The sequence below is a fragment of the Grampus griseus genome (genome assembly GCF_964374135.1).
Source record: "Grampus griseus genome assembly, chromosome: 16".
Lineage (NCBI taxonomy): Eukaryota > Metazoa > Chordata > Mammalia > Artiodactyla > Delphinidae > Grampus > Grampus griseus.
This window is the reverse complement of record NC_139010.1, coordinates 46,464,453-46,492,140: the sequence shown is the minus strand read 5'-3', so window position 1 is coordinate 46,492,140 and position 27,688 is coordinate 46,464,453. Positions and strand designations below refer to the sequence as shown.

The 27,688-nt window shown below is 36.5% G+C and overlaps 1 protein-coding gene across 5 annotated transcripts in view; it reads left to right on the top strand.

Annotated features, from left to right (window-relative positions):
• PRKG1 (protein kinase cGMP-dependent 1) overlaps positions 1-24,513 on the top strand; it is a gene marked incomplete at its 5' end in the record, with an annotated part of 1,185,104 nt that extends 1,160,591 nt beyond the window's left edge. For 4 of the 5 annotated variants that reach the window (XM_082673091.1, XM_082673088.1, XM_082673090.1 and 1 more), the window contains 8 exons: positions 1,289-1,428; positions 2,557-2,646; positions 9,556-9,697; positions 10,855-11,018; positions 16,649-16,771; positions 16,852-16,914; positions 18,146-18,212; positions 20,016-23,304. In XM_082673091.1, coding sequence (XP_082529217.1) covers positions 1,289-1,428; positions 2,557-2,646; positions 9,556-9,697; positions 10,855-11,018; positions 16,649-16,771; positions 16,852-16,914; positions 18,146-18,212; positions 20,016-20,114 — 888 coding nt within the window. In that variant the 3' untranslated portion in view covers positions 20,115-23,304. Of the gene's footprint in view, positions 1-1,288; positions 1,429-2,556; positions 2,647-9,555; positions 9,698-10,854; positions 11,019-16,648; positions 16,772-16,851; positions 16,915-18,145; positions 18,213-20,015; positions 23,305-23,931 lie in introns of those variants that run through there. The other variant, XR_014297858.1, reaches the window with a different exon arrangement.
• Between the last annotated feature and the right edge of the window lie 3,175 nt (positions 24,514-27,688).

The window sequence follows — 27,688 nt, the reverse complement described above, 5'->3', positions numbered from 1 at the left end:
TAAGGCATTTTCAAATATCCATTTTCCCCTCTAACCTGTCATATAGATTCTCAGATGCTGGCAGCAAACTGAGGCCTATTTATTTGAAGTGTCCTCGTGTTTTCTTCCAAAGAGCTTGCCACATTAATGTTCTCTCAATGGAATTCAGTCTGTCCATGTGTACATGAGCAGTACACTTAAGACCTTCACTATCCCTGCACTATCCCTGCAGCTAAAGTAAACAGTTCACAACTAAAGAGGGGACAGCCCCACTTCAGCTGAAAAGCAGGAACAGCTTATCATGTTATTTCTCCAAGGCTTTCATTAGTTCAGAAAAACATGGGCTGTTTGGTATTATCTTGAGAATTCTGTGGTTTGAGAACACTCAATGGTAACGCTTTTATATTGCCATTAAGTGATTAGCTCAGTTATCTCTCTTCTTTTCCTTGCAAGTCACCTTGTTGAAATATTGTGTAAAACAGTGAACACAGACCAGTCTGAGGAATGTCATCTGGAGGACCCAAGCTCTCTCCAGAGCCACCGAGAACCATGTGGGGCTGTAACAGAGGCTTGGAAGCATTGGGGACATCAAGGTTCAGTTTAGGTCTCCCAGTTAGTATAACTAAGGAGTAAGGTTTAAGGTCAGACAAGATTAAAGCCATCATGCCTATTTGAGAGGAAAAGAAAAGTAGTTTCCAAAGTCTTTAGAAAGAAATCTTGTTACTATCTTTCTTTTTTTTTAATGGAAGGGAAAGACTGTGAGATAAAAAGAAGAAATAACAGTACACAAATTTTCAGTCTCAGCAGAGACAAGGGTCTATCACTGAATTAAATAACTCTAGAAATGTTTGTGGACAAGGACTAAAAAGAGGAAAAGCATATAGGACCGTATGGTCCTACTTTTTCCTCACTCGAAGTAAAACTGGAGAAGGAATTCGTTTTTATTTTTACTTTTCTGACTGAAGGAGAAAAACTGTAAAGTATACTCAAACACATTATCTGAAATGAAATGAAATAATACAATGAGAATCAAATACACTTTCCCTCTTCTAATCCCAGTGGGCACAAAACTAATTGGCAATCCAGTTAGTGAAGATGCATCAGTTCCAGTGGAATGAGATTGGGCAACAGCTGTGAGCCCTGGATTTCAAACCCAGCTCCAGCAAGGCTTTACTGTGATACAGGTGGTGTTTGGGGTGTCATTTCAATGCTCCATGCACCTGTTAATTTGGGGCTAAGAATGCATTCTGTTATATTAACTCTGTGGGGGTTTTTTTTCCTCACTTACTCCCTTCTGGCTTTCTTTAAGGTCCAATTGAAAAGTGAAGAATCCAAAACCTTTGCAATGAAAATTCTCAAGAAACGCCACATCGTGGATACGAGACAGCAGGAGCACATCCGCTCGGAGAAGCAGATCATGCAGGGGGCTCATTCCGATTTCATAGTGAGGTAAAGACCCTGTCCCAGGGCTCAAGTCCCCAACTCCAAGTGGAAAAGCAACCACATTTGCACTCACTGTTACACATCTGATTCACACAAAGAAACATATTTTTTAATCTGATTTTAAAAAAGTTTTTACTAAATAAAAAAACACTAGGGCTTCCCTGGTGGCTCAGTGGTTGAGAGTCCGCCTGCTGATGCAGAGGACACGGGTTCGTGCCCCGGTCCGGGAGGATCCCACATGCCGCGGAGCGGCTGGGCCCGTGAACCATGGCCGCTGAGCCTGCGCGTCCGGAGCCTGTGCTCCGCAACGGGAGGGGCCCCAACAGTGAGAGGCCCGAGTACCGGAAAAAAAAAAAAAAAAAAAAAAAAAACCACTAAAATTTTGATTCTTTTTTTTTTTTTTTTTTTTAATGAGAATCAGATTCTGTGAAAAGAACATGTTTTTCCCAAAGGAGATATCAGAGTTCTTAATGTTCCATTTTTATCCTGTTATTCCAAGAACTCTGCATAGACCTCTGGTGCATGAAAGACAAAATACCAAAAATCAAACTATTTTACCTTGAATATTCTTTATTTGCATATTTTCTGAAGTTGTTAAAAAATGAAATAACTATCCCATCTCGGTATTTTGAGAGCACTGATAAGACAATGGTTTTTTTTTTAATACGCAGAAGCTTTTCTAGTTAATTTGCCAGTGGCACTTGATGAAAACAGGGTATCACATGAATTTAAGTGAATAGTGCATAAATGTCATACACATCTATATTTTAAAGTGTCACCTACTGAATATCCATGCACACTGCATGTTTATGACCACTAAATATCGCTCAAGAGGCCACACTTGAAACGTTAGCCAAATTGGAATTAGAGGAACCCCAGGAAGCCCTCTTGGTTCATAATCATTTGGATTAATCCATTTCAAAGGAGAGACTACCCCCTACAGTGTGAAAATCTTAGTCATGAGCCATCGCTTCCTTTTTCCTCTTTGTGAATTTAGATCTTTCTCATTCTTTTAATAAGATTTCAAGCTTGGTAAATCAACAGTAAGACTGTAATCCGGGCACCGAAAACATTTACATGCTTTTAAAAGACAGTAACGTTTATAATCTTTGTTTTCTTGTTTGCAAATCACAGATTATACAGAACATTTAAGGACAGCAAATATTTGTATATGTTGATGGAAGCTTGCCTAGGTGGAGAGCTCTGGACCATTCTCAGGGATCGGTAAGAGTTTTACGAAATTTCTGTCATGTCTTTGAAAATGTAGTTGACTGTGATGGTTTGTAAGAAGAGTCCATTTTTATAAAGTATAGAAGTCATATTTACATATGCTTGTATTTCAAAATGTAAATATGGGTCACAACCCACGATATACATGTGATTGACTGTAAATAGGAAACTCACTCTGTTTCAGATTTGTAACCAACGATATAGGATTAGTCCACCATAAAAATGGTACCTGTCAAGGTACATGCAGAAGCTTTAGTTTAACTTGAATATCACAATCAGACAACTATATACCTAGAATTCACTTCATTGCTGTTAACAATGAAGAGAATTAAAGTTATTTTATAGTCGCAATCTAGATTAACTGTCAGTTGGATTGTTCCACTCATTCTCCAGATGGGCTATCTTTCCTAACACTGGGAATTTTTTCCAAAGTAACTTTTCCCTCTACCTTTACATTGCTCTTTGGTTTCAAAATTAACAGAAGTTTCCAACCATCCCTTTCAGGACTTACCTGGTCTTGGGAAGAAAAGGAACCCACTTAACACTCCTCTTTGCCCTTTCAGGGCAAGTAAAGTTGGTCTCTTTAGCGCTTATTTGTTTTTTTTTTATTATTCAAAATTAATTTTCTATTTCCTATTTATGTATAACAAACTATCATTTAAAAAAAGTATTCTACCAACCCTAAATGTTTACTTAAAGAAAAACTACAATTTTCTGTGAATGACCTAATAACATTCAAACGGCATCTTTGTTCCTTTGAATATTCACCTTCAGCCATCTTTTTCTTTTCTTATTTGTTACAATCTCACCCCACAGGCTCTCCTTCATCAGGTAACATCTTTCAGACTCAGCTATAGACAGCCCTAATGTCCCCAGAAAGCCATGTTATTTTTTGACAGTATATTATTTTGTAGATATCCCAGAATAGAACTAGTTCTTTATAAACTATTGCTTTGAAGTCTCATTCCTAATTGTATCCTTATGGTACCTTCATATCTTTGTACCCGCTGCCCTTTCAGGTCTTTTATTCCCACTGCTTTACTTGTATATGACAAATGGGTTTCTTTTTACCTTATTGTGTCCTATTATGTTAATGGTTTTTTTCTTAAATTCAAGGTAAATATGCCTATTAGGGAATGTATCATTTTGGCACTAGAGGACAGGGTTAACATCTGTACTGAGCCATTATATCATACTGTATTACTATATTACTGTTAATTAATTTTTGGGTACAGATTATACGCCAGGCATTGTGGTAGAGGCCCGGGATAAAATGATAAATAAAACAGTTGTGGTCCCATGCCTCATACAGGAGGTAGCAGAAAGTTAATATTCTGATTTGTGAGTTAATATCTGGTTTATCCTAATGTGCTTCTACTATATTATTTTTGACCTGACCTTCCAATACACTGATTTATTTGAAATCTCTTCCCTACTTTGTTCTAATTAGAAGAGGAGATTTACTGGTAGAAGTAAACATTAAAGCAATAATAAGCCACTTAGGGAAAGGAACAGCGATTTTAAACTTCTATTAACTTCTTTAACAAGACACCAACAACAAAAAAATTTTTTAAATAGCTTTAAAAATAATAATAAAAGTTAACCTAAAGTCCACTCAAACATGCATAGACATCAATATTCAACTTATTTTTTGCAAGGAAACTGTTTCATATTTCTCCTTAGTTAACTTGATTTTGCATTTTTGGGGGTACATAAATGCTAGCCAAGGCTTACAAGTGAGATGTATTTGGATTTGTCGGAGTAGCAAAGGAATGCTATCAAGAAGCAGCTTGTCTTGGGAGGAGTGGATGGAGGGAGAAGATCAGTGATGGTCCTTTTTCTACCTCCACCAGACTGCTTACTGACCCTTTCTTTTGTCTTCCCTTTTATCTTCCTTGGATTTGGGGTACACAGTTGCTGAGTCCCCCCAGTGTACTAAATATTCATTAAGGAGGCATGATCCAGAGAAATAGCAGCTACCTGATCCTTCCTAAAGATTCAGAGGGGCTGAAGCCTCGACATGGAAAGCAATGAAGCTGTCGTATATAAAATCATCTCGGACTCATTGTCCCCTGCCAGCTTTCTTTTTTAGATATTCAATATGTATGTAGCCTTACTGCTTTTATTCCAAGAGACTTTTTTTTTTTCCTACGTAAGAAATTGCTAAAGGGAAAGCATAGTTTTGGATATCCAGGCTCCAATTAATACTGTCACAGACTAGCTTCCTCATTGCTTGTTTAAACTGGGGCTGAGAAATCCTAAAGATTAACTGTTAGAACCAAAAAAATGCCAAGAGAAAAAGGAAATTAATTATGCTATTTGTCACAGTGTATATAAAAGTATCCTCAGTCAAAATAAACCTTTTTGTTCAGTTCCTTTAGTTTTCCTCTTGGGTCCCAGTAAGTAGTAGTAAGGGAGAAGCTATTCTGAGAGCATAAAGGAAATGTATTGGTGGGAAGGTTAATCTGAAGAAAGGCTTGTGTGACCTCTGAGCCTCAGGGATTTAGCGCAGGAAGTCTCCTATAGCAATGACATCCTCCTTCCTTCACCTAGCAGCTGAGCTGACCATTTCCTGCCTCTCACTCTCTTTCTTCTCATCAGCATAGAAAAAGAACACAGAGCAGTTTTTTATTTGTTGTCAGGAAGAAGGAATTAAAATGATACCATATATACAAACAGATTTTGAGGACTATTAAATTTTTTTTTAATCTTGGAAATAGGAACTACAGCACTGAAATGTTAATTGTTGCAATTTCCCTGGTTTGTCCTTTAATTAGCTATCATGTTTTATCTTCTAGTTTGTGACTTTTTTCCACAAATTCTGTTCCATTATTTGGAATATACAAACTATATTTTATTCACTTCTTCTCTATAACAGTTACAGAATTGTCAACCACAACTTTCTTAAAAATGTAAGTGGTTGATATATATATATATATAGAGAGAGAGAGAGAGAGAGGTTATTAGTATATATTACAGTTATTAGTATATATTACATTAATATTAGTATTTAATACATATTCTAATATCATTTACTTAATTAGAATTTTTTAAAGTGTACGTTAATTTTTCCTACAGAACGTATTAAACAATTACATAAGAAACCATAATTATCACATCTCACTTCTGGTCTCGAGTCTTCCTGGATGTGTTTTATAAGCCAGCAAGTGACTTTCTATATACATTCTCCTTAATTCCAGCTATTTTATGGGAGGTGATTACTTAAATTCCATCTTAGATGACCCATTAGGTGGAATCTGTGTCATTTCTTAATTTGGTTGAAAGTCCTTTAAGGAAATGAGTCCGTTTTCATAATAATTTAGCCTTCCTACTTTGGCAATAAACCTGTAGCATGCTTCAGGTTTATATACTCACTAATGATTGTGGTCACTAGTCAATGAAAAGAGGGAACTTGTCTTTCAGTGAGAGATGCTTTGTCTTTGTTACATTCTGCCATTTCAGGACTTGGTTATGGCAAGTTGATTAAACACTGTGATTACATTTTAATTTGAGTCTATCAATAAGTATACATAATCCTCAAATCCCCTGAAGCAAATTGTTGTTATCTACTGCCATCTAGCTAAGATAAAACACCTACTCCCTCCCGGAGAGGATATAAGGACCTATCCCTTACTTGTTAATTGAAATGACACAACTGTCAAGGCATAATATATTATTTCAAAGAGCTATATAGGGGAATTATTTCTTTCTTCAAGCAACTTTAACTGTTGATAAAACAAGCTTTTGTTTTAAATCAAATTTACATTGTCATTTCCGATTCTAATAGTAATTTTTCATTGTGAATCACCCTAATGCTGTGGTTTTTGACTGCTTTCCAAAAGGGTATTTTAAAATTCACAAATTACCTACATCAAATATTTAGTGATGAAACTGTGTTGCTGGTAAACATTTTGTGTGCATATATTGTGTTGATTTGTCACATAACACAGAAACAGATTTGAGACAAATTTTTTATTTAATTTTTAAAATCAGTTACAAATATATTTATATATGGGAGATACTCAATACAGATCTGTTGAAGGGCTAGAAACCAGCTTTCTAGAGCTCTCCAAATTCCAAAATGGCTCAGAAACAAGCTGTCAAGAACTGAAGACCCAGTGATGGATGTTTATGGTCAGTTCCCTTCATGACGAAAAAAGGAGGGTTTTGATTGGTAAGCAATATAAGGATAATTTTCACCTGTACACTTGGGAGAAGCATGGAGAAAGTGAAAAGAACAGAGATTAGCAGAAAACGCTTCAGAGCTGACTCACGGCGACTAGCCTTTGCAGTGAGAAGCAGCAAATATTGGGTTGGCCCAAAAGTTCGTTCAGGTAACATCTTAGGGAAAAACCCGAACGAACATTTTGGCCAATCCAATATTTCAGTAGTAGTGATAGAGTTGCAAACTCCCATCCCCAAGGACTGTCCTATATCAGTCACTTTTCCTAGATTAAGACACCGGAGGCGCTAAAGAAGAGGTTTTGGTGCTCAATAGTAATGGCTACTACTTACTGAGTACCAGATGTGTGCCAGGCACTTATTCTAATACACGCCTCAAGTTCTTTGTATCCTCACAACAACCCAGAGAGAGAGTTTCTGTTATTAGTCTCATTTTGCACATGACAACACTAAGACCTGGAGAGGTACAGTCAGTTACTTAAGATTAAACAGTAAGTGGAGGCCAGATTTGAGCCCAGGACTTTGCTTCATTCAGAGAGCACATTCGTAACCTACGGCCTCCTCTGATGAATCTGAGTTTGCATTAGGATTTTTTTCGTCTTTCTGCTAATGATCAGCTTGTTCAGAATATAAATATGAATACCATTCAGAGATGCCATGAGAAATTGATCTCTCATTAAGTGTGTACTCTCTTTACAGAAACAATGCATTTGTCCATTTGGTTCCATTTTATTAACAACTGAATATTAAGGGAAACAGATCTGTTGCCCAGCATCGCAACTGCAGAAATAACTCTTCTTCTAACAGGAAGCAAGAATTGTAGGCTTTTGAAAAGGCCCACCCATATTGCAATTAGACAGTCCTGATACAAGGAAGTAATCAATTTTTGTATTAAAACAAGGCATGTAATGTGAAAAAAGACAAAGCTCTATTCTATGTACTGTTTTGTTTAGATTGTTTTGCTTTGCTGTGCTCTCCATTGAGAAGGGATTGAAGTCATATACAGCACTCAGTATAAAGTTGCTCATTAATTATCTACACATGGATGCTTACTATTTCAGGCAAATGATCTCTCAAAGAAATATGCTGCTCTTGATAGACAAATATACTTAATTAAGGACAAAGATGAAAGGACCTTTAAGGTACTATTCTAATCCCTTTCCCAATACACAGGATTATATAGTGTTGGTTCTGCAAAGATAGCTCCAAGTCAGAAAACAATTGCAGCATAATGTATACCATTCATTTCCTAATATAGATGCAATTCTTCTCAAACTTTTTCTTGTCCTTATAGATTCACAATTGTTCCATCCAGATATTGTTGAAGAGAGATACTAGAAACCTAGTGATTACAGTTAAGAGTCTAGTATCTAGAGGAGTAGATATCATCATGCCCTGAATTGTATTTCAAAAGAAGGATATTCCCTTTGGGAAGAGCTAATTATTTCAGTGACAACTCAGGGGACATTAGTAGTTAAAATGCAGACTATACCTTTCTGGAAGACACTGACTATTTCTAAAACATGACCTGAAAGATGGCTGCATTAGCCTTAGATTCACTGATAAATTTTGCAAGATAGCAGCTGTATCGTACTTTTCGGTTTGTTAGAATTTATTTCTCAATATTGAAGAAGAAGCAAATGTGAGCAAGATGCAAACTGGTATCAGTGACTCTCGTGAAAGCAAGCTCTGGGCCTCCGCTTTGCTGCATGTTCCCCAAAACCACCTGAGTGCTTGCTGTCCTGTTACATCTCAGCCAACTCAAGAGCTGATGTTCACACTAATGTTCTTGAATTTTCACGAAATTATTTAATTGCATTTACTACTACTTGGGAAAGAAGAGGGAAAAAAAAAAGTAGTTTATCTTTCTAAGGGATATTCCATAGGGGAAAAAAAAACAGGTAAAGTATAAAGGTTCTTCCCTAGAACCAAGGAGTCAACCTTAGATGCCAAGGTTTTTTTCCTTTACTGTTATTTCATTAAATAAACACACACTCACGCACACATACACGTACAGAGAGACAAAGAGCTTTCTTGCTAAACATCATAATCAAGTTTAATAAACATTCCCTTCCAATTACCTTTTTCCTTCTTTTAGCTCCATCTTTTCCTTCTAATAAGGCAGTAGCATAGGAAATAGATATTATTTGTCTTGCTGACAGAAGTTTCAGACAGAATACTTAGATTGCGATCTGTTAACAGTAGCGTTGTAACTCATTTCCAAAGTGGTTCTTTGAAAACATTAACTTTTATTCACACTCATGAGCCACATCTCTATTATTTAGAAAGATTTTTAAAACTAAGAATAAATATGACTAAACTCATAAACTGTTCTTTAAAAAACACCCCTTGGTAGACGAGGTCTAAAATAGGATTTGCCTCTCTTCTGCCCACCTCTGTAACTTTGCCTTTTAACATTGGAGTGGGCTGTTGTGAGGAATCCACGAAGTACATGAAACGTGGTATGTGGTTGACCTCCTCTTCAGTATATTCAGGAAGTTAGATTTAACCATCCTACTCATAAGGGCAAAGAATTCCTTGACTTAACCCTCAGATGCTTTTTAAAACCCAGTATCCAAAGGTAGCCCTATGACATTTGGCCAGTAGGACACTGGTCTCTGGGGTCACATTCTGGCGTAGGAATATAGTGACGTGAGAAACTGACCCTTATTAGACAAACTAATTTCTTTCCTACTTTTTATTCCATTTTCTGTGTCTCAGAGGTTCATTTGAAGATTCTACAACCAGATTTTACACAGCATGTGTGGTAGAAGCTTTTGCCTATCTGCATTCCAAAGGAATCATTTACAGGGACCTCAAGCCAGAAAATCTCATCCTAGACCACCGAGGTTACGCCAAATTGGTCAGTGTGTTTCACACATGGTTTCTGCCCTGCACTTTAAAATACTGGCTAATGAACAGGCTGTAGCGTTACTGTTTTCAACTAACTATTCTTTCAAGTTATGTAAAGGTTATGAGAAATTAAATTGGCTAGGTTTTAATTAATAATATGCTGGCAAAACATGCTTAAATAGGCTCGCGCTTGCTTGCACGTGTTCGTAGACTGAGAAAAGCTTCGTAGAAGTCCTATGTCTAGCTGGGTTTCTGCCATCCAAAGGGAATAGGTCATATGTGGAGAACCATGAATCATTATCTTAAAGAATACTGTAATGGTAATGGAAAAAAAGGGCTTGCTGGCAATGTTATCCAGGCCATGTTAGTAATAATATTAGTAATAATAAAATTGGCCAAGAGCTCTAAAGATCTACAGTAAGAAGGGAAGTTCTCTTATTTTAAAATGTGTAAATTTTGTAGACTTTGGATCTTTCAGTGCCTGATTCTGTTTTTTAAATTTTTGGAATTTTTATTCAACCTATGATTTTCAAAGTAATCACATCAATGATAGTTAATTATTTGTATTCTCAACCAGTTGTTTTAGAAAAAAATGGTTTTCTGCATTTGAGGCTCCTGCTTCAAAAGTTTTCTAGAAACATGAAGAATACGTTTCGATTTTATCTCTGTTTTCCAAGGACAGAGTTATTGGTCCCAAATATTGGACCAAATATTGGTCCCAAAGCTGAGCTTTGTAACTCAGCTCCTTCAACAATAAAAATGGCTTCTCAATTAACACTAAATGAATTGTCAACTTCATTAAGTCCAGGAGATATCTGGAAAATATGCCTGAGTAAAGGAGAAATTATTTGTTTATACCCCAACCTCCACTGGCATAAAAGAAGGAAAAACGGAAAGTATTTCCATAAAGAAAAGTTTGCCTTTATTTTCGGTGATGTGAATTTTATCCTATGTTAAGGTTTCAACTTTTCCTTTTGAAACTGAGCTTGAGCAGGGAGGTTTTGTTTGTTCGAAATATACAGAGGACTTTTTAGAAGACAGGACTACAATAGTTCAAATCTGTTTTTATTTTATTATCATCAGCAGCATACGTCAACAAAGTAGCTTTTTGCTTTTAAGCTTAATCAAAAGTGGCTTGGAATATCTTGTTTTTTCTCTCTTTGTAAGGTTGATTTTGGCTTCGCAAAGAAAATAGGATTTGGAAAGAAAACATGGACTTTTTGTGGGACTCCAGAGTATGTAGCCCCAGAGATCATCCTGAACAAAGGCCATGACATTTCAGCCGACTATTGGTCACTGGGAATCCTAATGTATGAACTTCTGACTGGCAGGTATGGACATTGATAGAGAACTGCTGATAAAAATAGACCAGCAAACAGCTACACACTCCTGTCTTTGTCACTCTGGCGAGACCATCTTAAAGTACTTTCACCAGATCTTGTTACCACACTTTTTAATTAGTTATGCAGATAACCAGGAATTCATAAAGTAAAAACTAAAATGGGTCAGATGATGGGAACAAACTCAACATCAACTCTCAACTCTCATTATTTATACATATGTGAATGTGGAATCATCTAGTGTCTTTCTGTGAGATCTCTGAGCCTAGTCATTTAGCCAGCAAGGAAGATGAAAGTCATATAAAAATATACAGTCAACTATTTGTAGAAATAAGAGAACCTGTTAGCAATTGTTATATCTAAATGAGATGTAAATGCTTTGTGTAATAATATTGTAGTCTTCAACAACTTAAAAAAGGTACTGTGGATACGACCAGGTATAAAACGGACTATAAACTCAAGGAAAAGAGGAACAAATATGCCACCAAGCCCTGTGCTCAGGACAATAATTAAGAAGGTCATTATGAATCGAAGAGTTCAGAAGAAGGTTAAGTTTGTCCAGGGAGGCTTTTGAAGAGCGTAGGACCAGCTGGGCCTTGCAGGAAGAATACAGAGAGCAAAGTTCACTCCAGGCAGAAAGGCATGGCTTAAATAGAGGGGGAGTAGTGGGCAAAGACATGAAAAAGGTTCATGTTAAGAAATGATGGGAGATCCAAAAAGAGTCATCTTTCAAGAATCATGATTGCTGTACCTCAGTGTTTGGACTCCATCCAGAGAGGGACTCATGGAGGATTTTCTGATAAAGGAGTGACATGTGTTGTGGTGTTTAAGGAAAACAAGCTGGCAGTAATGGGTAGAGCAAATTGGAAGAGGGATGGGGAGGCTAGTTTGAAGATAATTCCCATAATTCAGATCTAAGAAGAAGCATGCAGTGGAATGTGAAAGAATTACTTAAGAGAACTTAGTAGCTACAGTGAAAATGAGAGGAAGATGGGACTTTCAGTCTCACGGTTATTTGTGCGGATTCAGTGAATCTATTAAGCAATGAGAAAGTCTAGAACATAGGAAGCACTCCATTGATGCTAACACCTACTACTAGTACTACCATTGCCAGGAACAGTTATGTGGTGGTTATTATTTCACTTGTAGACATTTTGAATTTATTTATTTATTTATGGCTGCGTTGAGTCTTCGTTGCTGCACACGGGCTTTCTCTAGTTGCAGAGAGTGGGGGCTCTTTGTTGTGGTGCACAGGCTTCTCATTACGGTGGCCTCTTCTGTTGCGGAGCACGGGCTCTAGGCTCATGGGCTTCAGTAGTTGTGGCGCACGGGCTTAGCTACTCCACAGCACGTGGGATCTTCCCAGACCAGGGCTCGAACCTGTGTCCCCTGCACTGGCAGGCAGACTCTCAACCACTGTGCCACCGGGGAAGCCCACTTGTGGACATTTTATACCATTACTCTTGAAACATCTTATGTTGACTTCAAATTAATAAACCTCGTTGGTGTTTTCTGTTAATTTTAGATGAAAGATACATAGGCAAAGGCAGTTAAATACCACAGGAGAAATGATTCAGAGAAACATGGGAAGAGTTCAAATTGTTATCTAGAATTTCTTTGCAGCTGTTGAAAGCATGATCTCTTTAAAAAAGTAACTTCAACAAATGTCTGTAAGTGTTCACAGATGAAAATTAGTAAACTTGCAGACCTCAAGAACAGTACAAAGCTGAAAATCATATTATAAGCAACAGAAAAACAGAATAGCAATTAAAAACCCAGCCAGGAAGGTAGTAGATAGACCTCAGGAAAAAAGAAAAAAGGATATAGAAATTATTACAGAAAGAAGATACAGAAGTCCAAGGAAATAGGAAAAACAACTATGTATATGAAGAGACGATTACAAGTGGGATACTCAATTACATGATAGAAAATTCATGACATAGACCAGTCACAGATGGTCTCAGTGGATCATTTTGATCAACAGTAACCATGGGGAAACAGAGTCATAACACCACCATGTGTCCTAGTGCAATTTCCTAGCTTCAATGATAAGGAATAATTTATATAGTCTCTAAGCTACAAAAGCATGTCATATATGATGATGGGAGTGAGGAGGATTAGAATTCAAGTTGTTGGCCTCAACCTCCTCTATAGCACCTTTAATGCCAAAAGATAGAATATTAAGAACTATGTAGTTCTGAGAGAGACAGAGTACAACTCAACTAATTTATACAAAATTAAGTTATTCTTAAATTATTCTTAAAATATAAAGACAACATATAAAGTGTGTACCCCAGGGCTTCCCTGGTGGCACAGTGGTTGGGAGTCCGCCTGCCGATGCAAGGGACACGGGTTCATGCCCCGGTCCGGGAAGATCCCACATGCCGCGGAGCCTGGGCGTCCGGAGCCTGTGCTCCGCAGCGGGAGAGGCCACAACAGTGAGAGGCCCGCATACCGCATATTAAAAAAAAGCACTTAAAGTGTCAACCCCAGGGCTTTCTTAGAAACACTACTGTATGACCAAGTCAACTAAGAGATGAATGAAAATAAATTTGGTTATTGAGCAGAATGGAAATGTTATAGTCCTTGGCAATTTTAAAAGTTAAGCTGGGAGAGAGAAGGTAGGAATGACTATAGGAATACTTATTGCTCATAATTCACAACTAGGATTACAATTGAATTATGTCGTTATAAAAAAGAAAACTCCGAAGTGTTTAAAATATTTTTTCTTTAAAATTTATTGGAGTATAGTTGATTTACAGTGTTGTGTGTCAGTTTCAGCTGTACAGCAAAGTGATTCAGTTATACATATAGCTATTCTTTAGATTCTTTTCCCATATAGGTTATTACAGAATATTGAGTAGAGTTCCCTCTGCTATACAGTAGGTCCTTGTTGGTTACCTATCTTATGTAGAGTAGCATGTGTGTATTCATCCCTCCCTGCTACGTTTCTCCTTTGGTAACCATAAGTTTGTTTTTGATATCTGTAACTGTTTTGTAAATAAGTTCATTTGCTTTTTTAAATTAGATTCCACATATGAGTGATATATGATATTTGTCTTTCTCTGGCTAACTTCACTCAGTGTGATAATCTCTAGGGCCATCCATGGTGCTGCAGATGGCATTATTTCATTCTTTTATTATGGCTGAGTAATATTCTACTGTATATATGTATCACCCCTTCTTTATCCACTCCTTCACTGATGGACAATAAGGTTGCTTCCACGTCTTGCCTATTGTAAACAGTGCTGCTGTGAACATTGTATCATGTTTTTCTCCAGATGTGTATGCCGAGGAGTGGGATTGCTGGGTCATATGGTAGCTCTATTTTTAGTTTTTTAAGGAACCTCCATAGTGGCTGTACCAATTTACATTCCCACCAACAGTGCAGGGAGGGTTCCTTTTTCTCCCCACCCTCTCCAGCACTTATTATCTGTAGACTTTTTCATGATGGCTATTCTGACCAGGGGAGGTGATACCTCACTGTGGTTTTGATTTGCATTTCTCTGATAATTAGCGATGTTGAGCATCTTTTCATGTGCTTTTTGGCCACCTGTATGTCTTTTTTGGAGAAATGTCTATGTAGGTCTTCCACCCACTTTTTGATTGGGTTTTTTGATAGAGAGTAATCCTTTGTTGGTTGCTTCATTTGCAAATATTCTGTGGGTTGTCTTTTCGTTTTGTTTATGGTTTCCCTTTGCAAAAGCTTTTAATTAGGTCCCATTTGTTTGTGTTTTTAATTTCTAGGAGGTGGATCCAAAAAGATTGCTGTGATTTATGTCCAAAAGAGTGTTCTTCCTATGTTTTCCTCTAGGAGTTTTATAGTATCAGCCTTATATTTAGGTCTTTGATCCATTTTGAGTTTTTGTGTTAGGGAGTGTTCTAATTTCGTTCTTTTACATGTAGCTGTCCAGTTTTCCCAGCACCACTTATTGAAGAGACTGTCTTTTCTCGCCTCCTTTGTTGTAGATTAATTGACCAGAGGTGCATGGGTATATTTCTGGGCAAAAACATTTTTTAATGTTGTTGGTGAAGAAGCACATATTGAAATTAACTTCAAGTAAAATTAAATTGAATACTTTGTATTTTCACATATTTCACATATTGCCTGAATATCTTGGCCAGACCATGCATGGCTTGCAAAAACCACAAAAGTCACCTTTATGTTAGAAAGAACAAAAATCAATGCAAAAATATAAATTAGAACCAACATTAAGTTGATAACAAGAAAAACCAAGATGTGGTGGTTCTTCATGTTTAAAGTGAAAATAAAAACTGGCAAATTAACTTGAGAGTAGAGAGAATATTCAATCATAACATTATGTAAAGAGAAAATTCTTAGAATACTAAATAGAATTGGATGTTAATACATTATAAAGAGTGGTTTAACATGACAGTTAATGACAAATAGAAAGTACTTGTTACAGAAAATAGGGACAAAACCTTAATGCAGACAGCCCTTTTTAAGCAATTCATTGTTTTCAACTTTCTCAATAGAAGGAAATATTTGAACCGCTAATTTTATGGATAGACAAAAAATAATCCAGAAAACGTCTTCCCCCAAGAAACATGAACGAGCCCTATATTTATTAGGAGATTAATTCCAAAGAAATCAGCTGTCAAGGCACATCATAACCTCCCTTCTGAACTGTGGGAAAGTTGATGGAAGGAGCTGACGTTAGTCACATCTGTATTCCCTAAGCCTGGCACAAAGCCACAGTCCAAGGATGGATAGGTAAATAACCCAACAGATCTGGCTTATGAGGGACTGGGTATCACATCCTTTCTAACAAAGAGGATGTCTTGCATTAGGTTATCTGAGGATGGATAAAGAGGGAGAAAAGGATAGGAAGAGCACTGTTCTGTAGAAGCATTAGTTCAACAAATATTTACTGACCACTTACTATGTGTTAGGCATTCCACCAGACTCTGGGAATACCAGCAGGGACTGGAAGGGAAGACAGACATAAAACAAATACTCACCAAAATGAAGTAGTTACAAAGTATAATAAGTGGCATACAGGGTTCTATAAGAGTGTAACAGGTGAATCTAACTTAGATTGATTAGATTATTACATTAGGTTTGTTGGTTGATAATGTTTATATGATTCGTTACATTTGGGTGATCAGAGCAGGCCTTTTTGAGTAAGCAGCATAACACTTAATAAGTGAGGCATTAGCCAGGAGGCCTGGGAAGTACCTAACAGTGCCCTGAGGTGGGAGAGTGCTGGGTACTTCAGAGGAGCAGAGAAAGGCTGGTCTACCTGGATCCCAGGGAGTGAGCACGGTAATGGCAGGAGATGGGGTCATACCAGTGATGTTCTTGTAGCCCATTCTAATGATGTTGGACTTCATCCCAAGTGTAATCAGTGAGCTGATAAGTCACCTGCACTGAAAAGAAATGAGGGGAACAGTGGACACACTTGACCCATTTATGGGTTTTGCTAAACAATTTGCTTGGAAACATTTCCACACATGATAATGTTTTGCCATTAATCAAGTTTCATTTCACTATTAATATATGTCCCCAAATAAGAACTGTCATTTGTGGAGTTATAACAATAAGTGTTCTTATTTAGAAAACCAAGTACTATCTCTTTTCATGTCTCTCATTCTTGCAGCCCACCTTTCTCAGGCCCAGATCCTATGAAAACCTATAACATCATATTGAGGGGGATTGACATGATAGAATTTCCAAAGAAGATTGCCAAAAATGCTGCTAATTTAATTAAAAAACTATGCAGGTAAGCATTTCAACCACATTATTTTTAAAGGATCATAATATGGAAACAATTAGATTCCTTAACAATTATTTTATTTTTAGGGATAATCCATCAGAAAGATTAGGGAATTTGAAAAATGGAGTGAAAGACATTCAAAAGCACAAGTAAGTGTTCTTTCCTTATAACTTTAGGTTTGAGAGTTCAGAAAGTATTTTCCCAGGCTGATGTTTTTAAGGTAGTGGTTGTATATAACTGATGCAATTAGTCTATGGGAATATCCAAGGAGACATGTAGACTAGTTAGCCTTGTTATTTAAGACCTTTCGAGTTGCGTCTCTGGGACTTTATTTAGACACATCTGACCCTCTGACATTCTAAACAACAGATTCACTGACTTTAGTTTTTCCTGACTCAAACTAACTAGCACTTTTCCTCTTGAGCATGAAGAAGAAATACATATTTTTAATCCTGGAATTCTCTTCTCTACCAGAATATTAAAAACAAAAGTACTCCACCATCTATCATGCCTCATTTCCTTGACTCAACCTAAAATATACTTTTCCAATCATTTCCTAGTTAAGAGTACAGTCTTTTTTCTCTGTCATAGCATCTATTTTTTTTTTTCCAAGCAATAGTAGCATCTTGAATATCAGACCTTATCCATGTTGACTGGATGTATCTGAAGCTAAACTAAGACCATATTGGTTTTTCCCTATTAGTCTGTTTCTGTAACATGCACAGGAGATTCACATATCTACCAAGAGGAATGTGTTTACCCTATGAATGTCTAAAAGGCCTGCCAGGAATTTGGTGTAAGCATTTGTGAATGATGAAACCTTTCAAAGACAACAACAACAAAAAACCTTCTGTGATATTTGGCCCTCATTTCTACAGAAAAGCCATACGCAAAATACCTTTATTCTACCAAAAAGGAAAAAGAAAGAAAATGGGATACTTAGAGACCAAGACAGTGATGTGAACAGGTTAATTAACTGAGGCTGCCCACTGAATCAGTGACAAAGATGGAAAGATAATTTTCTGTCCTGACACTTCATGCCCTGATTCCACCTTCTTAAAATAAATCTTCTGTAGGGCCCAGCATATTATGACATTTATTAAGTTATAATGATTGTGTAGGAACAAGGTCCGAGAGACATTATGACTGAAATTACTAGAATAAAAAGGAGTTGCTTTCTAATTAGTGTCTAAAATTTTGACAATTAGATTTTTTTAAAAATATGCATTCCATTTAATAAGCTAACGTTTAAAAACATGCAGTGAAATTGAAAATGTTTGCCTGTTTTCCATCAGTCATGGACATCATATATAGGTTGCAACGTGAAGACTTCAGCTGAGGTAAAATGTGTTTAACCGTCTACTTCTTTTCCTTTCTTAGATGGTTTGAGGGCTTTAATTGGGAAGGCTTAAGAAAAGGCACCTTGACACCTCCTATAATACCAAGTGTAAGTAGACTTTCCAGCTTGTACTAGTGTGACACACGTGAAGGTGTTTGTCAGTCATCAAAGGTCTGCTATTTTTACATTTTTATCCTATGATCAGATTAGATAAACTATAGGAGAAATACCAGATTAAAATAGTGACATCTTCTAAAATCCAAGCTTAAAAACGGTGTTAAATATTGACAGAAGAGTATCATGAATCTTTTTTTCCTCGTAATATAAAACCTTTATACATCTTTGCCCAAGAATATATTCACAACCTTATTTAGTCATATTCATGAATTACCACCAAAACTATGTACACTGTTTTAAATTTCTGCACATACATCTTCTCTCTATACAAGATGCAATAAGTTCTTAACAATTTAGTGTGTACTTGAGTATACTTGGTGTGAGTTAGGATTATCTGCTATTGTTACCTTCTGTTTATGATTTCAGTTTACTCTCCACCATGCTCTGTCTCCAAGAGTCCAACCCAAATGGACCACAACAAAACATTCCCGGCCCTTTGGTTTCCTGTTGGGTGTGGTCAACAGTCCAGCAATCAGTTTCAACAGCTTTCAATTCCTGGCCTATATTGTCTCACTTACTTACGCCCCACATAGCTCCTCTTCCCCTGCCCACATAGTACTCTGAAGCACTCCTAAGCACAATGGTGTTCTTTTAAATTCTCTTTTCTTAACACATTAGGTGTTTTGTTAAACTGCTGATCCACTAAGTCGACTAAGTGTTTACACGCTATTAACCTGAAATAGATTTCAATTGACTGCATTTATAGATACAATACTATATCTAGCTAATAAAATGTGATGTGTCTCAACTGAGGAGGAGAGGGCTGCTTTGCAGTCCTGAACCTTTCATTTATATACTTCCTTTTTCTGGGACTAATTTAAGATCACTTCTTCTACAGAAATATTTTTCCTACTTCTAAGATTTATTTCTATGCTAATATTTATGTTTATTCACAAAGCAAATTACAGATGCTAACTGCATTCATAAAGTTTTACTTTTAGAACAAGAACAGTATAAGAAACTTGAAGAGGTAAATATTAAGTCTAAATTATCCTAACTTATATTTACCAGGGGTCTCCTTTTATGCAATCAGTAGTGTTTGTTAAATTATATGGGGGAAATATATATATATATATATATATAAAAAAAATAGAATATGAGGTCCTAAATATTATAGAATATAAGGGAAATTAAAGTGTTTCTTTACTGCTTTTACTCATGCTCTGCAGATTGGACTTTGCTTAAGGTTAGAAAGGGCTTTTTATCATACTTAGAATAAATACACGGAAATCCTTAAGATGACTTCTGCCTATTTCTCATTTCACTCCCCTCCTCTTTTATACAGTAGCCAAATTGACCTCTTTTAGATACTTCATAGCATGGAGCTCTCTCTTTCTCACCTCAGGACCTTTGCATGTGCTATATACCCTCTTTATGGAAACCATTAATTCTTAGGTTTAATACTTTTTCCACAATCACTCTTTTTTACTCATGACACCTTGTACTTTTTCTTCATAGCACTAACCAAAGTTTATAATTATCTACAGCTGTAATTATTTGTTTGAATCACACAATTTATTCTTTCCTAGAGTGTAAACTCTATGAGGGCAAGAGCCATGTCTATTTTTATTCACCACTGTAACCCCCAATACAAAGGACAAACCTGCTCATGGTAGACATTCCAAAAATAGCCATTGAATACAGACTGAATAAAGAATGTTTTAAAAATCTAGCTTGGAAGGCCCCTAAAAAAAAAAAATCAGAAAATTTTACCGTTCGTTCTCTTGTTCGCAGGTCGCATCACCCACAGACACAAGCAATTTTGACAGTTTCCCTGAGGACAATGACGAACCACCACCTGACGACAACTCAGGATGGGACGTAGACTTCTAATGTATTTCTCTTACCTGCTTCTGCCTTGCTGAAGACAGCTTTTTCTGAGACACAGCTGCCAGCAAACCTGAAAGAAAGAGAGAAGATTAGTGCTCGGGGTCACCATGATGCCTTTGATCGATGCTGCTCCAGTAACTACAGTGGCATTAGGACTTATTGCTTAGATGACAATAGTGCTCTTTACATGTTTTCTGTTTGAACCTAAAAATAGCAGTTGACATGGTGGTCCTGAAGCAAAGCCTTTCACCAGTAAAGAAATGTTTTCTATTGTTGCGATGACCTTGCTTTGCTCTGATTATAATTTGAAAGACTGTAAGAAACACTTCAAAGAGAGTCAGTACCTTGCTAGAATTATCAAGAAGATCAAAAAATAATATATTGGGTACGATAGATTAGATTACTGTGGTACAAAAACTGGACTCTTCCCTTTCTTCAAGTGAGGGTTGTAGACTCTGTTACTGCAAGCTGGTGTAAATACCGTATACAAGAGGACCACACATCTGCTGGTCACAGAGTTCATGTCAAACCAGTGCTAGAAGTTTCATGATTTTCTTTCCCAGCAGTGCTGATGACGAGACTGAATGTTACCTTTCCTTTCTGACAGATTTTAAAAACTGATATGATCAAAGCACAACTGCTATGGAGTCTGCAGAGAAGTCTCATAGCAGGTATATATGTGTTTTCACAGAGGACTGAAGAACACAACATGCATGATATTTGTTTCTTTTTGATAAATTGGCATGACAGAGTGGGACAAAAGCAATTCACAAACCATTTCATATTTTTTTTAAATAGCGTGCTTAAAGATGGTCCTGGAAATAAATGACTAGCAGCCAACTGGTTTTTATTTATCTCACACACCCTCAAACTGAGGCTTAAAATATTCCCTTTTATAAAAATAAACCCTTCGGGTAGGGTAGGGTGGGGTGGGTTGGAGAGGGATGAAGATCCACCCAAAAAAAAAAAAACTATATATAGGTGCTATGTATATCTTTCATCTGTAAATGTCAGTGTCTAAACAGACAACACAAATTCTAATCATTACATGTGTAGCCAGAGAATCAAGCATTTTCACTAAATTTATCAAACCAAACTTCTGTCAGATTTCACTCATACGACATAGTCTAGGGTTGAGGGAGACACAGCATAGTCTAGGGTTGAGGGAGAAAGGTGACTAAAAACATATTTGAACTAGCTTCTTGTCTTAGGCCTGAACCAAGAAAAGAAAAGAAAGCAAGCACAAAATCATTAAGATTCACCCGATGAGAACCCTTACCTATGTGAGGTCAGGGAACAAGACAAGAACCTGGGCAGGTGTGATGACCTTTTTGTCAATGGGCAAGGAGTCTATTAGCATGTGAAAGGAGGAAAGGAGTAGAAACAGGAACCCGATTTCTTAAAAGTAAATTGGAGCTAAGTGGAACAGAAATACTACAATTCTGAAATATCAGACTAGCTAGGAAAGACCAGATTTGAAATATCGAATTGATTTGCTTTTTCACATGGGGAAAAGAATCAGCAATTTAAACGGAGTCCTTTGTTGGCAGGCCAGTTGACAATTATTAGCTGTCAAAAGTAGCACAGCCATTTGGAGCTTTTCCTGGACAAGTAGCATTGTACCTCCTTAGACAAATGTATAATTTTATGAGCTGTCATCCTGATTTGGAACTGTATATGAACATGGCATATTAAACAGAGGTTTGATCTTTTCCCGTAGAGAGTGTTTAAAAAGTCAATCAAATATAGACAGTTCTGCAAAACATATGTCCACCGAGATTACACAGTATCCAAGAAGGCATATATTATGATTTTTGTTTGAATTTTTCATACCAAGACTACTTTAGAATATGATATGTTATCAAAATATAAAAATCTAAGAAACATTTGGAAAATAAGAGTATTAAGGGCATATTATATATAATTAGAATAAATTTAAATGAAATTTCGATCCTAAGATTTTATTATTATTCTTGTATTATCGGATTTTTCCCTCCCTGTTTCTCAAAATTGAACTATTCCTCAAAATACTCAACTTCTTCTACAGATATTAGAAGATAAAATTAAACATATCAAGTTAAAATCCAGCTATGAATGCGACTTCAGAAGTTTAATATTGCTTTTAATTGGGCTTTTAAAAATATAATTTCAATGTTATTAGTCAACGTTCAGTGATTTTTTTTTAAAGACAGTGGTGTAGGCATGCTAAAGGTTTGCTAGAATATTAAATTCACCTAGTCATTTTAAGTAAGAGAATCTTCTCCTGCAACTTTTTAAATATTCCAATAGCCCCAGAGATTAGCACTTACTGTGGATTTGGAACTATGGTTCAAGTCTAAGACAACCAATATGTACAAGTTCTATAGAAAATGAAGAAGCAGCATTCAGCATAATGTAACTGTAGGTCATTTCTCCCACTTGTTAATGCATCTTTGTTCATTTCACCTGTGGCATTACATTAGGATGTCTAAAGCAATCACCAATAAAGGTGAACTACATCTTTCAAGAATTACTAAGAGAAAACATTCATCTAATTTTCAACATTGAATTTTAAGGATTTAAATGTCTTAATGAAGACACTAGGGCTAAAATTCATGGTCAGCTTCATAAAAAGCACATCTCACTTTATTTCTGAATTTTTCATGCCCCCTCTATTTTCTTCCACTAAAGAACATCCAGATAAGTTAGAATAGCGCCAACTTGTTTGATTTGTTAACTGACTTTCTTGTTAATACTTCAAGTATGGGAAATAAGGGCTTTCTGTGTGTCTTGACTCACAGGAAAACTGAAAACTGCCAAGGAAAGGAGCAATGTAACACCTGAGATAGATTGAATACATTAGGGAAAGTGATTTCTGGAAATTTGCTAGGAATGATATTTGTTTGTTCCTTCTTTGTAATTAATATAGGAATCAGATCTATGTGGCATTTAAAACAAATTTATTTTGATTATATTCTTTACAAATCATAACTTTTACTTAAAATTATGGGATATGCATGTGAATCACACATGTATAATATATAAATTCAACTACTGAATTTTTCTTGTCTCATTTCTAAAAGACTGAACTGATGGTGAACTTAAATTTAAAGAAGTCAGCTACCGCACCGAAAATAAGGATATTAGAGCTGATTTCATACAGTAGAGGTGATTTGTGCATTATCCATAACAATGTTTTCTTTCACAGTAGGACCACAGACAAATATTTATGTAAATAGGTATTTCTGTGTGATATTTTGTGGTACATGTAACTTTTTTTAGTGTTTCACAGCATTATTATTTCATTTAATTTGTACTGAATAATGTTTTTAGGTCCAAGTAGACTTGAATTAATGTCATAATTGTCAGTATTATTGAAAATTATGTCAACTGTACTGTTTATCCATCTGTCCCATAGTTTAGAACATGACCTGGCTATCTGGCATTGTTGCAAGTGCCTTAAATTCATGGCATCCTATTAAAAAAACAAATTTGGTGTTATGCTGCATGACAAAGACAAACACACCTCAAAATGTTGTCCTTTCTTAGCTTGCTGCGTTTTACAGTTCTTTCTGCTAACAATTTATAAGCCTTTATTACATAATATTGATGAATTACAGAAATGATGAAGTTGTTCTCTTATTTCTGTTAAACGTACCAGAGCTGTGTATCTGTTAATGAGATACAGCGTCATTTCTGTGAAATGTATAAATGTATGTGCAGGTCAAATTAATATATGACATACTATCAGTCTGTATACAGGTATTCCTGTTTTGCTAAGCTGCGCAGATTCAGTTAAAAAAATAAGTGCAGTCAAGTTCTAAAATATCTCATTTTTTAGACTCCATTAACAACAGTACAACTCAAAAGAAAAATTGGAAAATGACTGCTAGCCAAGCCTCGTCACGAAACCAATGATGAAAAAGTACCTTGGTGCACCAGTCAACAAAACAGGATGCTTCCTCTGAGTTCTTGTATATGCAAATCACTTATAAGGCAAGTTTTCAACAGACCTAGAAAGCTAAACATTGAAGGTGTGTTGTTAGCCCTCCTCTTTATCTGCCCCTGCATCAACGGACAGAGCTCTGGGACCTTGACAGTGACTCAGAGGTTTGGACTTTCCAAGTATAGGGACATTTCTTGAAGCGTCATCTATCAAATTTATTTCAATGTATGATGTTTTTACAACTGCTCAGTTCTTTTGTATTCTTACAGCTATGGTTATTTGATTGTCCTCTTACAATTCGTTCTACATGAAAGAGTCCTTTGTTAGTCAGAATGCAACAACTGTCATCAAATGGTCACTGACCACTTGCACTCTTTTGATGTAGATTAAACACTTTTTCATAAACTTAACCTGCTTTGATTTGCTCTGTATTTTTCCTGCAGCTGTAATTGCCGAGTGCCTGTTGTATACTTTATAGAGTTGAAATAAAAAAATAATTACTTTTGAAATTAGTTGATGTTTAATTTCAAACAAGATTTTAGGATAGAATTAATATATTAGAATTGAAATACCATATAGTGCTATTGTAGAATGTCACTATAACAATGTAGAAAATACTTATAACCCAAGTATCCATCATAAAATGATGTGTTATCATCTAATATAAAACTAATCCAACAAATCAGCTTAAAGAATTCAACAGGGTTACATGAGGCCATCCAGTGTGAAGAGCCACACGAACCTGAAAATTAGCAGTTTTCTGTATGCAACTACCACACCACCACCATCACCACTACTACCACTCACTCCTTTCTGGGCTACCCCTAGCCAAACTCTGAACTAGGCACACCGTCAAAGGGGCAACATACAAGAATACAAGACATGCTAGGAGGGAATTATTTAATATGAAAAGTAACTTCATGAATCTTTGTCTAAGGTTTGTTCACCTAATCCCTCTGTTAAACTTCACATGCATAAAGAATATATATTTAGAGAACAATAAGATTGCGACAAACTCAACTCTCCACAGCCCTGGTGAACATATTGTTGCTACATCCCTTTGCTCCTCACTGCAGTGAATGGTACACAACTTAAAACTGGCTGCAACATAAAGATCCCCTTAATCTAACTGCATTTGTCTTGTTGACATCACATTGCCAGTGACGGTGAATTGAAACCCCTTTTTAATGAAAACTAGAAATTCAATTCGGTTAGCTTTCTCAGACAGAGCCAATAAAATAACCTTAAAAAATATTATGTCACATAGCAATCCAATAATTTCATTTTTCCTACAAATAGAACTGAACTGTAAGTTTTTAGTATTTGTCCTTTAAGTTCTGTTATTTTCACACCCTTGATCTAAGAACCGTCTTCTTTGATCCCAGAAGGTTTTTTTGTACTAATCACACAGTTTTTGCAGAGGTACACAGATCAATCTTCATGATCATTAGTGGGGTTGGGGGGGGGGAGATGGTGAGGATGTTGCATCCATGCCACTGTCACATCTTGTGCATGTTAATTGCCATTGAAGTAAATCACTGAACACTTACTTGACTATGACAATAGGAATCAATACTAAATTTGAGATGAATGAACTGGTAGCACAATCGTCCAAGTTGATCACATGTTATGCTTGCAGACCTACCCTGAGATTCTCAGTTATAACCCTGAAAGTGTTATGCACATAATATAGGACAGCCACAATGCTAATATTCTTTTCCAGAGTCCTATTTACAGTTCTCTTCTGTATTCCATATTTCTCCTTTCTAATTCAAAAGGCCTATAAATTGATAAAATAGTAATGTTTACCTCCGACAACTGTTTTTCACCCAAGGTGAGTCTATGAAGCAAAAGACAAATCCATCACATGCCAATTAGCAAAGCCAAAAAGGTTACGTCTCAACCTCATGGGAAAAGAAAAAAAAAGGAAGAAGGGAAAAACCAAGGCCACAAGCCACAAAGTCTGGCCATGGATTTCATAAAACTTAAGGGACAGGCTCAAAGTATATGTTCTAGAACAATGTTTTCCAAACATCAATGTCGTAAAATGTCTGTAGAAAATATGGTAAAAACATAGATTCCCAGCATCATCTACAGCTATTTTCAGGTACAGTCCAGAAATCTGAATTTATAACAAGCATCTTAGCTTATTCAGATGGAAACAGTTGTATACATTCATGGAAGGGATGCAGGAAAATATGGCCCATGGGAAAGCATTTCAGGAATGGTAGGGTGAAGGAGGAAAGAAAAAAAAATCTATAGTCATTGACATCCAAAGCCTATTAAATGACATTTATATTCTACCTATATAGCTGTCCTTTCCATTTTCCATATTCAAATAGTATGTGAATAATAAACTATTTTTGTTAAGGAATACATCCACATCTTGATTTAAAAAGCCAAAACAATAGATTTATACCACTTCAGGTATCTGGTATACCAGGGCAGGATACTAGGAGTTTAATTTGCATGATGGCTCTTAGTCCTCTAGGGAGAAATGATAACAAAGACTCGAGCTTCTGGCTCAGCTGGATTTTTTACTTCAGTTCACCGTTCTCCTATTTCCCTCCCTGAGGAATTCCCTGCCCCATGGAAGGCAGGTTTAGGCCTTTGTCTTGCTTTGGCCATTGAAAGGGGAGCCTGTCACTTCAAGCATGAATGTTAAGAGCCAATTCTTGCTTCAACACATCCTCCCTTCCCTCTACTTCCGTGATGGGCAGTTCTTCATCAGTGGCTGTTCCGTCAGCTTCAGAAGCAGAGTGAGGACTGAAATCAAGAGAAGCAGAGCTCCTACCAACCCACAAAGGTTTTATGGTGGAATATATTGTTGTTTGGAAACGCTAATATTTGGCTTTACCTATTTTAGCAGCATAACCTTGCCCATTCTGATTGATACAACTAGCACACACAGAAGAAAGCCAAGGCCTGCCTTAGACTCAGCGTGGGAATTCAGCAATGTGAATAACCCACTCTCAGGTAGAAGATAACAGAATATGTCATTAGACCCTGAATAAGGGGCAGTAAAACTGCGGTAAAGCCTTGATGAATTCACTCAAATTCCTAATCCTTTGGCAGAAACTACCTTAAACTCGATATAACAAATATACATTTTAACAGGCTAATGGATAGAAACATGCTTAGAACCCAGACCATCTAAAGTTGGTGCAACAAGTTACTTGGGCCACTTGGGTGAAGACTCAAATTTAGAAGCATGAAGGTTAGTGGCATGAGAAACAAAGAGTCCCAATAGAAATCATGTTAGTCACAGGATTGGGGAATTTACAATTCCTAGGGAGAGCACGATCTTCAAGATTTTTCAGAAGAGATGAAAGCCTGAGAGTTTTAGTAATAAATACAGGTTGGAATAGGAACAAAACACTGCCTTAACTATAATTATGATGTCATACGTATAAAACTCTTTGCTAGGTTACATGTGCCACAAATTGCTTTGTAAAGTAGTATGAATTACTGGGGCCTTGGTTTCCTTACCCAAAGGAGGATTATTAAAGTTCCTTTAGTAATAAAATTCTGCAATTCTAAGTTTCTTTACTTTTCTGAACCTCCCTTTCCTTATTTTTCAAAAGCAGGGTTTGGCAAACTACAGCCCATGGGCCAAATCCGCCCACACCCCCAGTCCATTTTTGTAAATAAA